Source organism: Apodemus sylvaticus, chromosome 19 (genome assembly GCF_947179515.1).
Source record: "Apodemus sylvaticus chromosome 19, mApoSyl1.1, whole genome shotgun sequence".
Lineage (NCBI taxonomy): Eukaryota > Metazoa > Chordata > Mammalia > Rodentia > Muridae > Apodemus > Apodemus sylvaticus.
The window spans coordinates 5866926-5878337 of record NC_067490.1 but is presented as its reverse complement, the minus strand read 5'-3'; the positions used below and the strand labels follow the sequence as shown (position 1 = coordinate 5878337).

The window sequence follows — 11412 nt, the reverse complement described above, 5'->3', positions numbered from 1 at the left end:
AGACAGCAGTGGGCTTCTACTCTGCGCCCCTCGCCACACATTACATGCTACTGAAATCAGGTTCCTCCCTTAGAATATCTATATCTGGGCTAATACAACATAGTCACTCTGGGGTCTGGATGAGAGGACATTTACACGTTCAGAGCTGGAAATTTGTATTTTAACAAGTTCCTTTGGTGCACACAATGCCAGAGGTCAGAAACCCAAGGCGGGAACCCAACCAGACTGCGTATTTGAACTCATTCGACCAAAGCAGAGGGAGGCATGGGTCTACCACTGGCTGTCTGACTCTGAGATGCTTCTTCCCAGTGCAGAGGAACTTGGAAAGAACAGAGGTTTGCAGTCTTAGCCAAGAAAAACCCACGGCGGCGGCTGCACTTGTTCGCCCGCCCTGTGTTGTCGTGTCTCCACTTCTTAACAGGCGTCCAGAATACCCTGCCAGCCTCGGCCACAGCCTACCACCTGTAGCCCAGGGCTGTGGCCTAACACACTTGTCTCCATAACAGGGCAGGGGGAGCAAGGGGCCAGGAGGGACATTCTTTCCAGCATCCATAGCAAGCTATTGTCCCCACCGCCCTGCCCACAGTTCACACTCGCTGGAATGTCAGAGTCAGAATGTGACTTTATCTGGAAAGCTTCTGCAGATCATAAGTAAGACTGCATGGTGCTGGCCGGGCCCTAACTCCAAATGCGAGCACTCTGTGGTTTAGGTCCGTTTTGAGGCCCGGTCTTTCTCTCTGTGCGATGCAGGCTGCCCTGACCTGCGATGTGAGATCCTCAGCTTCCAGAGTGCTCAGATTGGAGGTGTGGCCCATGCCTGGCATCGTGAGAAAAAGCTGAGAGAAGAATTAGGTACACAAGAAGCAATGCCACCCTGGCAAGGCTGTGTGTGGTAGTAGGCAGGCTGGCACAAACCAAGAATGCCATGGATAGGTGCATCTCCAAGCACTTGGAAAGCTGAGGTAGGGAGAATGCTGTGTGTTCAAGGTTAGCCTGAGTTAGAGAGATGCTGTCTCAAAAAGAACAGAAAGGAGGAATTCAGCTGGGTGTGGTGGTGCATGCCTTTAATCCTGCCACCCCGGAGACAAAGGCACGTAAATCTCTTGAGTTCCAGGTCAGCTGGGGCTCCAGGGTTCCAAAGCGAGATGCTGTCTCAAAAAAGGAGAGGAGGAAGGCTCAAGGCCAACCTGGGCTACATGGAGGTTAGCCTGGGCTACATGTGAATATATATATATATATATATATATATATATATATATATATATATATATATATATATATACACACACACACACACACACACACACACACATACATTCTGACTTCCAGAAAGGTGAAAGAAGACATCTCTGTGCTCTTAGCCTCCATCTTGGTGTCTGTGCTACACCCACTCCAGAAGCAGACCCCAGCCATCCCTACCTGACCCTCAGCTTGCGTGACATATCCTTAGTCCCAACCCTCCAGGAAGGAATGGACCCCGCAGCCAGGCGATCACCCACATTTTTGTTTTAATATAGTTTACTGTGATCACAGCCCCCACACCCCCAAATACCCCCTAGGCCATCAGAAGACCCTTCTCTCCGCTCAGGAGACTGCATTCTTATAAACCCTGAGACATAAGTGCTGACAGAAAAGTATTGGTCCCAAGGCAGAGTTTGGCCCCGTCACAGTCTCGCGGGCTCAGCTGCAGGTCAGACCAGACAGTCACTGCAGCTTCATGCCGCTTCGTCGCCGAGAGTCCTTCCGGGCTATGGGGCTGAAGTTCGAGATCTCTTTGTAGATGTGTTCTGTGGAAAGTGAGTGCACTTTAGGATGGGCTTGGGAAAACCCACCCTCGGACAGTAAAGTAAAAACCAGCTCAAGGAGAAACCCTACAGGAGATGGACATCGACGTGGGGGGGGGGGGGTGGCAGGCGTGTGGCAGGCGTGTCCCCTCAGGCCTGGAGGGTGGGCAGGCAGAGGGAAGATGGGAACATCTCTTACGTTTCCATTCGTCCACGCTGAGTTTCTCATGTTCTAAGGCGTCATCGAACGGCTGCTGTGCCTCTGTCTCCTCCTCAGGATCCCGGAAGGGTTCAAAGAAGGGGTGAGCTAGCGCCTGAGCAGCGGTCAGACGCTTGTCCACATCCAACTCCAGCATCTTGTCTAGCAGGTCTGCAGCTGCGGGGACAGATCACCCGGTGAGCCCTGCGCCCAGTGAGCCCCGCGCCCGGTGAGCCCCACACCCAGTGAACCTCGCACCTGGTGAGCCCCACACTCAGTGAGCATCGCTCCCAGTGAGCATCGCACCTGGCGAGCCCCCACACCCAGTGAACCTCGCACCCGGTGAGCATCGCTCCCAGTGAGCATCGCACCTGGCGAGCCCCCACACCCAGTGAACCTCGCACTCGGTGAGCATCGCTCCCAGTGAGCATCACACCGGGTGAGCATCGTACCGGGTGAGGCTCGTATCTGGTGAGCCCGGCACCCAGTGAACCTCGCACCTGGTGAGCCTCGCACCCGGTGAGCCCCACACCCAGTGAACCTCACACCTGGTGAACATCATACCGGGTGAGCATTGCACCCGGTGAGCCTCGTACCTGGTGAACCCCACACCCAGGGAACCTCGTACCTGGTGAGCCCCGTACCTGGTGAGCCCTGCACCCGGTGAGCCCCGTACCCAGTGAACCCCGCACCCAGTGAGCCTCACACCTAGCGGGGGGTGGGGGGCCAGATGGCTGCTGGGATGGGCCGCAAGCACTGTGGGATAACAGCCACGACTCACCTTGTGGGCTTGCGCGTGGGAAGAGCTGTGTGAAATCCTTCTTGGGACTCTGGGGCAGGGCCTGAATGTAGGATTTGGCCTGGAAGACAGAAAAGCATGGGGTTTCTTCAGGCTCTGGCCTGAGGGGACAAAGTATGGCGGAAGGCCCCGTCAGAAGTCCAAGATAAGATGAGGAAAAGAGGGTCTGCCGGGGCAGAGGGATCCCATAGGAAGGTGCCGGCCAGAGCCACTCACCGCCTTGTCTTTCAGCTTCTGCACGAACTCGGCACCTGGCACCCCGGTCACTTTCAGGATCTGGGTCAGCTGGTCCAGGTCTTGGCCGCCAGTTAAGGCACAGCCTTGCTCTCTGCGGGGTCCGAGCCCACCCACGCCGTCTCCAGCCTTGTTCTAACCAGCCAAGCAGATGCTCCTGGCTCCGGCCCCACCTAACCTCCGCAGGCTCAGCGCAGCTGGAGCAGGTCTCTGGAGAACTTCCAGACAGCCAGCCCAGGTCAGGAGGAGGCTACCCAGGCTGCCCAGACCCACCCCGCCAAATTCCCCTCCCCCTTCCCTCTGAGCAGAGTGGGTTGCTCCTGCCCCAACTGTTTATGTTAGTTTTCCTAGCAGAGATAGGGGCAAGAAGGACTCATTTTAATCTTTTGATTTCAAACCGTTCTAGGGGGCTGGAGAGTGCTTGATGCTTTTCCAGAGGACCCAAGTTCAGTTCCCAGCACCCATGCCTGGTGACTTTTAAAAACCTGTGACTCCAGCTCCAGGGAATCAGGTGCCCTTCTGGCCTCTCAGAGAACTTGCATGCACACCATACACTCAGACATACACATAAATAAAAATAAATCTTTAAAACCATTCTAGGGGCTAGGCCTCCGAGGACAGAGTGCTTGTCTTGTAAGCGTGAAACTCTGGGTTCCATCCCCGGCACAGTGACACACGTTTGTGGCCCCGCACTTGGGAGGTGGCAGGAAGAGAGGTAGCAGTTTAAGGTCATCCTTGGCTACACAATGATCTTGACCTGCTCACAGGGACACAGGAGACCCCGTTTCAAAATGAAAACCAAGTCAGGTGTGGTGGTGCACACCTGTAATCCTAGCACTCTGGAGTCAGAGACGAGATTGAACTATATAGCAAAAAATAAAACTACATAAATAAATCATTCTTCAGGGGGCCAGTTTGGCTGCCATATTGTTGCTGAGGGAAGGGGCCTCCAGATAGACATCTGCTCTAGCAAAGGATACAGTCCTTGCCCTTGAAAAGTGTCTTTCCAGTCAGCATTTCTGCCATGATGCAGCCAACGGACCAGATATCCACTGTAAGGAAAGAGGAGGGTTGTCTGGACCATCTGATGACCTCCAGTGTAGGTACCAGGGCCGCCAGCGCAGCTGAGCACTGACCTGTCTGGTTGTAATGCATCCAGCTGAGGATCACCTCAGGGGCCCGGTACCAGCGGGTCACCACATAGCCAGTCATCTCAGTGTCTGTGTGGCGGGCCAGCCCAAAGTCCAGGATCTATGGCTCAAGGGACACAGGGATAACAAGCTGTCTGAGGAAAGGGGTTCTGAGGGACAGACCCTATGTCCCCCACAATTCCATCCACCTCCCCATCCTTGGTGGACTTGCCGTGACCCACCTTCAGTTCGCAGTCTTCATTCACGGCCAGGTTGCCTGGCTTCAGGTCCTGGGTTGGGGGGGAGACAGAGAGGGAACATCAGACTGAAACAGAGGCAGCAGGTAGTCTCAGATATGTCACACACATATGCGTGTGCACACACACACACACACAAGTGCATACACATAAACACATGTGTGCACACACATACACACACTATACACGCACGAATGCATACACATAAACACACATACATGCACACACACACACGCACATACACACGCAAGTGCATACATATGAACACGTGTGTGTGTGTGTGTGTGCACACACATCCTTCACTACACTGCAACAGCGACTGGGTCAGCTCACTTCTCTTTCCAACCTCAGTTTCCTCATCTGTAAAATGGCACTACATCCTTTTCCACCCTGTTCCTGTCCTTAAAGCCTGAAGTGCCAGCTAGGGGCTCAGGGGGCAGCAAGTGCACACATACACACACACACACACACACACACACACACCTACAGGCACAAGTGTCTCCCCAACCTCTCAGCACAGCCAATCTACCACATCAGCTGAAACACCCACAGCCCATTTCCACTGCCACTCTCCCGCTACTGCGCCCGATCCTTCGGTCACCAGAGCACCCAGTTCCTACCCCAACACACATTTCCCCGGAACCATGGCGGAGAAAGCACTCACCCTGTGGACGACGCCCGCTGAGTGGATGTACTGAAAGGGAGAGAGAGTGGTGAACCGGAGGCACCAGCTTCCACACCAGCATCGAGAACCTTCCTCTGCCCCATTGCAGCGGGCTGGTTCTCAACACCGAAGTGGTCTTCGGCGACCATGTAGGCCCCACCCACCTTTAGACCTTTGAGCATCTGGTACACCAAGTACTGGACCTTGTCCTCGCTGAATTCCATCCCCATGATCTTCTGCAGGTCTGTCTGCATGAAGGGCATCACCAGGTAGCTGGAAGGCAGGAGGGTTTGTTACCACAGTTCCTCTCCTCCCACAGGCCCAGGTGTGGCCAGAGAGGTCAGGGGTGGGGTGGGGTTCTGGCACAACAGGAACCTTGGAGACAACTCCAGGCAAGAAGGCGTAAGAAGACTCAGGTGTGATAGTTTATGCCCATGATCCCAACAGCTAAGGCAGGATTGCCACATGGTAAGATCCAGCCTGGCTTACATGGCAAGTCACGGGGCTGGAGAGATGGTTCAGCAGACACAACGTTTGCATGCATGAGGTCCAGAGTTTTTTATTTTTTATTTTATTTTTTTGTTTTTTCAAGACAGGGTTTCTCCGTGTACCCCTGGCTGTCCTGGAACTCATTCTGTAGACCAGGCTGGCCTCGAACTCAGAAATCCGCCTGCCTCTGCCTCCCAGAGTGCTGGGATTACAGGCATGCGCTACCACCGCCCAGCTGAGGTTCGAAGTTTAAACCTCAGCACCCACAAATAAAAGCTGGGTGTAGTGGAGTTCAGTTATAGTTGCAGTGTTGGGAAGTTGGAAGCAGGAGGATCCCTGGGGCTCCTTAGCCAGCAAGCCTAGCTTAATTGGTAAGCCAGTGAGAGACTCTGCCTCAAAAAATGGAAGGGGATTGAGACATGACTTTATCTTTCAGAGGACTCCGGTTCAGTTCCAAGCATCCAAATCCTGAGGCTCACCGGCAACTCCGGTTCTAGAGGATCTGGCGCCCTCTTCAGGCCACTGTGGGCACTGCATGCACGGGGTGCACAAAACTCATGCCGGGGCACTTACGCACATGCACACATACACACACACACACACAGAAAACTACAATCATAAAAAAGCAAACAAGGTTGATAGAATGTAAGGAACAACATCAGAGGTTGACCTCTGACCTCCAGATAAATGCACATATACGCATACATGTGTAAATAGGACAAGAGGAGGACAGGAGTTCAAGCCTCAGTACCCACATACAACACACACATACCTGCATACACATATGCAGCCCCATACATATGAACGCAACACACACAAAACAAAGAGGCTACGTGAAGAATCAGCAGTGCCCAGCCTGGGCTCCTGGCACGCCTGCTACAGCCACCTGGTTGGCAGAGCTCGGGGTGAACAATAACATTAGCGCTGGCATCACCCAAGCCCGAGCTCATACAGAGGGACCCTGGCTCTGTCCTCCCTTCAGAGCAGACGGGCTGTGAGCCGCGGCGTCTGCCAGCATTCCTATCTCTATCCAAAGTTTCTCCTGCAGAGGCCACGCCCACTACAGCTGGCTCCGCAGTGTATAAAATAGATGCCCTGCCAGGAAGGAAACAGGAAATAATCTTCGGAGGGTGGAGAAGGGACCCAAGCTATTAGGTGCTCAAATGAAACACGTCAGGGTCAGCAACCGGAAATGTGACTCAAAGTGGTAAGAGCATAGCGAAAGACAAAAAGTACGAGATTACAAAAGGTGTGTTACACACACACTCGATGCACACACATACACACACGCGTGCGCGTGCACATGCACACACATACACACATGCACACTTGCATGTGCACAGGCACACATTTTTTTTTTTTATTTTGAAACAGGGACTCAGGCTGGAGAGATGGCTCAGCGGTTAAGAGCACTGACTGTTCTTCCAAAGGTCCTGAGTTCAATTCCCAGAAACCACATGGTGGCTCACAACCATCTGTACAGCTACAGTGTGCTCATATACATAAAATAAAAAAGAAAGAAAGAGAAAGAAAGAAAGAAAGAAAGAAAGAAAGAAAGAAAGAAAGAAAGAAAGAAAGAAAGAAAAGAAAGAAAAGAAAAGAAAGAAGCAGGGCCTCCTTATGTAGCCCTGCCTGGCCTGGAACTCAATATGTCACACGGCTGGCCCTGAACCCGCAGAGCTCCACCTGCCCCTGGAGCGCTGGCATTACATGTTTTCACCACCTAGCCGTGTACTCCGCTTCTGAAAGCTATTGCTGGAGGGATCAGTCAGCTTTTAAGAGCACCTGCATTCTCCCCAGAGAACCCAAGTTCAATTCACTGACTGCCTCTCGCAACCTAGTCATGGTACTTGCATCTGTCCTAAACTGTAGGGATCAAGGTCAGTCCTCCCCCTCAAGCACAGTGACTCTTCCTGTGAGTCCTGCTGAGTGTGAGTCCCTCACAGTAGCCCGCCAGACCTCCTTTCTCTGCGTTTCACCTGCTCACCTTTCCCGCCTTCTAGCAAACTCGGACTCTGGATCGACAACCTTGTATCCTGTCTAAGCGTGTCCGATCCCCGGGGTGCAGCTATCACCCGTGGAGACGAGGCTAGCCTGGTAAGCATGCATGCTCCTTCCTCCTGTGATTTCACAGGCTCTGGATGAGTCAAGGACCAAGGCCAAGTTCGTGATCTTCTCCTTGAGGTCTCTTCTTCCTCCTCGGATTCCAGGCAGGATTGGGACTCCTAGTCACCTGGACCAACCTCCCTCAGCCTCAATGTCCAAACAGGTGACATATCTCCTGCCAGCTTGGCTTGACAGGGTCTCAGGTCTGCCCTGGGGATCCCACACTGTAATGTAAAGTCGGGGTCCTCAACGTTGTTGTTTCTCCCCAGCATCTCCTGCTCCTTTCTTAGAGCTGCTGGCCATGTCTTCCAAATCTGACAGAGAGTATCAACACCCTGCTTAAGACTTCCCCTCTCAGTGGGCTGGTGATGTGGCGAGGCTGGTAGAGCTCTTGCCGAGCATGCACAAAACCCAGAGTTCAATTCCCAGCACCAATGCCTGGAATCCGAGCTCTCAGGAATTGGAGGCAGGAGAATCAGAAGTTCAAGGGCAATTTTTGGCTACAAGGGTAGCCTGGGCTACCTGAGAGTTCCAATTTAAAACACACAGGACACCAAAACACTCCTGCAGCCTCTGTGACGTTGACATAGGATACAAAGCCTTGTGGAAGTCGCTGCCACCCACACCTGGAATTCTCAGGAGCATCCAAACAGCCATCTTTGCCCAGGCACGTGCCAGCAAAACCTGACGCTTCACACCTAAATGTTCTGCTTGTTTGTGATAGCCAAATTCCATCAGCTAGATTGTCCGGGGCTACCTGATCCTTACTTCCTTCTGGGGGAAAACACCCTCTAGGTATCATGAGATCCAAAGTCACACCTGGCCACCAGGAATTGGTGAGGGGAGTTAGTACAGACCCTGTGAGGGCCAGCCAGGGTCTGGTAACAAGGGTAGGAGCTGTGTAGACAGCTCTGGGTGGGGGGTGGAGCAGGTACCCAGAGCCCTTCCACCCACAGCTGCGGTACCTCTCCAGGGAGGATCTCAATGTAACAGCAAACAGGCACAAGAACTGTTCGGGGGGACCCCCTTTCTGCCCAGACGCTACCCAGCCCCAAAGTATTCCCAAGCCGCCATTAAGATCTGCCAGTACGCCAATCCCAGTGCATCCCGACTCACAAGTCATGGAAGGTCCGAAGGGAAGACGCGGGGGTGAAGACGTCCAGAAGACCAATGACCTGGAGAAAGGGTCACCAGTGAGGTTGGACTGTCAGCACCATTCGTCCCTATCCTGAGGGCCTCAGCCACCCAGGGCCACCATCCAGGTCAGGTCACCCTTTGCTGCAGAAGGGGGCCCCGGCTGGCATGGAAACAGTTTGGGGACCCAGGCAGAAAAGGAGATTTGCAACAACGAGGGGGATCAGGCTGAGAAGAGGTAAGCTTGCTCCCAAATTTGGGGTTCAGGGTGGACAGTCCCACTTGCAACTAACATATTGTGAGGGTCCGGGGGCGGGGAGAGGAGAGGAGGATGAAAAGCCTTTGAGAGGAGCTGGAGAGAGCGGTTAGAGCACTGACTGCTCTTCCTGAGGTCCCAAGTTCAAATCCCAGCAACCACATGGTGGCTCACAACCATCTATAATGAGATCTGACGCCTTCTTCTGGTGTCTGAAGACAGCTACAGTGTACTCACATATAATAATAAATAAATCTTTGGACAGGAGCAGCAGGGACCGAGTGAGCAAGGTTAAGTGGAGGGAGCAGGGTTGCCTGGAGCGAGCAGAGGTGGGAAATTCAATTCCTAGCAACCACATGAAGGCTCACAACCATCTGTACAGCTACAGTGACCTCATATACATAAAATAAATAAATAAATCAGAAGAAGAAGAAAAAGAAGGAGGAAGAGGAGGAGGAGGAGGAGAGCCTTTGAGACTCCAGAGCCTTGGACCCTGCGTCCCCAGCCACATCTGTCACTCTGTCCTTCCCAGCCGCCTTCGGAGCCAGAGGCAAGCGCCCTCTACCTCATAGCTGGAGGCCACTGAGGAGAGGTTGTCTGAAAGGATTCAGGGTTCACAAGGTACAAGGCTCTATTTGAAATGGACCTCAGCCCTTCTGCCTGATCCGGAGCCGAGTCACACTGTTTCCATCAGACAGGATGGTCCAATGGGCAGGCACCAGGCTCTGCCTCCCTCTACTTCCAACCTCAGCTCTGCCGCTGCATAACCCGGGAAACCTTTCTGTGCCTTAGTTTCTTCATTCATACCGTGGATGTCGTGTGTTATGGAGAGGGTTTTAGAAGCTAGCCAGCCCCCAGCAAGCATTAAATACTCAGTAAGTACTTGTTGTCAGTCTTAGAGTGCCAGAGATCAGAGACAGCTTTAGCTCAAGTGCCCAGGCTCAGCAGGACTCTCACAGAACCAATCGAGAAGCTCCCCGGTGCTTACTTCCTCCTCACAATCAAGGAACGGTCGTGTTTTCTGGGAAGCGGGCTGGGCAGGCCCTGGCACCTTCTCATTGGATTCTCCTTAGCTGGGAAACCAGGGTGGAGCCCGGGAGGTATTCCTCCCAGCCCTGCACGCAGGACCCTGGGCAGGCCCCTGCTGGGCCCCAATCCCTGCCCTCTGACCACCACCCCCCCAGCACACCCACGGCCCCGGCCCCGAGGCAGCCTACGTTCTCGTGGTGCATGTGCTTCAGCAGCAGGAGCTCGCGGTAAGCACGCTTGGCAAAGATCTCCGACTGGAAGGGCCGGCTCAGTTTCTTGATGGCCACCTTCTCCCCTGTCCGCTTGTCGATGGCCGAGCTGCGGGGTCACAGGCAGGTGAGGGGGAGGGGCAGCGCCAAGAGCCTAAACGCGGGATGCCTCCCGCCCCGTGCTAGGCCAGCCCCACTCTGCGCTCCCCTGGCTGGCCGGAGACCAACAGGGAGAGTGTATGTGTATAGTGGGGCGTCGCCGAGGAAGGGGCAGCGGAGCAGGGACAAAAACAGTTCCTGCTGACAGGATGCAGAGCAGGCCGGGAGACCCTGCTCTGCGATTTGGCAAGTTCCCTTCTTGGGGCCTCATCTGCCACCGCAGGGATCTGTCCCACGAACTCCAAGATCCCTTTTAAAAAGTTACAGCCTTGGAGAACCAGATTCGCCAGCGGCTCAACCCACAGGGGCCCCACTGCCACCGGGCTCACCCGGGGAGGCTGCCGAGGGGTGGCCCGTGGCTCCTCTGCCTCCTGGGGTCCCCGGATCTCACCACACCGCGCCATAAGCTCCGCTGCCGAGGTGCGCGGGCGCCAGGTAGGTCTTGGGCAGCTCCCAGGCAGTCTTGTTGATGTCCTGCTTGTAGAAGCCCCTTTTCCGAGTGAGGCTCATCTCGGACCCCGTGGTGGCGGCCCTGCGAAGAGGTTGCGGTGGCTGCCCGCGGGCTACCGGCCCGGGTGTCCCGCCGCGGTCCCCTCCCGCCCCGCGCCCGCTCCTCCCCCCCATGGGGCGGCGCACCTGCCGCCTCGCCCAGGTGCAGCCCAGGCCCGGCCCGCCCACTGCTCCCCGCGCTTCTGACTCCGCCCACTGCTCACCCGCGCTCGGGACCCGCCCATCACCACCGGACGCCCCAGGCCCCGCCAGCCACCTGCTGCAGGTGTAGGTGTGTATGAGGGATTCCCTAGGGGAAGGGGGTGCCTGCGAGGCTGCCTGGATCCCTCCAAGTCCTGGTGGAAGAGATGGGGATGGGGTTTGGGGGTGGGGGCAGTGCCTGTTGCTAGTTTGAAAACTATACCCTTCACATGTAAGGCATGGTGGCTTGGGTCTGTACTCAATCAGCACGGG

At 54.7% G+C, this 11412-nt stretch overlaps 1 protein-coding gene across 1 annotated transcript; it reads right to left on the bottom strand.

The window, feature by feature from the left end:
- Nucleotides 1-1507: 1507 nt before the first annotated feature.
- On the bottom strand, nt 1508-11047 carry Mapk13 (mitogen-activated protein kinase 13). The gene is made up of 12 exons (XM_052164270.1): nt 10841-11047; nt 10270-10399; nt 8779-8837; nt 5232-5340; nt 5068-5097; nt 4389-4436; nt 4153-4267; nt 3997-4068; nt 2999-3078; nt 2765-2843; nt 1984-2160; nt 1508-1787 (listed from the first exon to the last, which is right to left on the bottom strand). Exons 1-12 carry the CDS (start codon nt 10957-10959, stop codon nt 1705-1707), a joined length of 1101 nt encoding a protein of 366 aa, XP_052020230.1. The 5' UTR covers nt 10960-11047; the 3' UTR covers nt 1508-1704.
- Between the last annotated feature and the right edge of the window lie 365 nt (nt 11048-11412).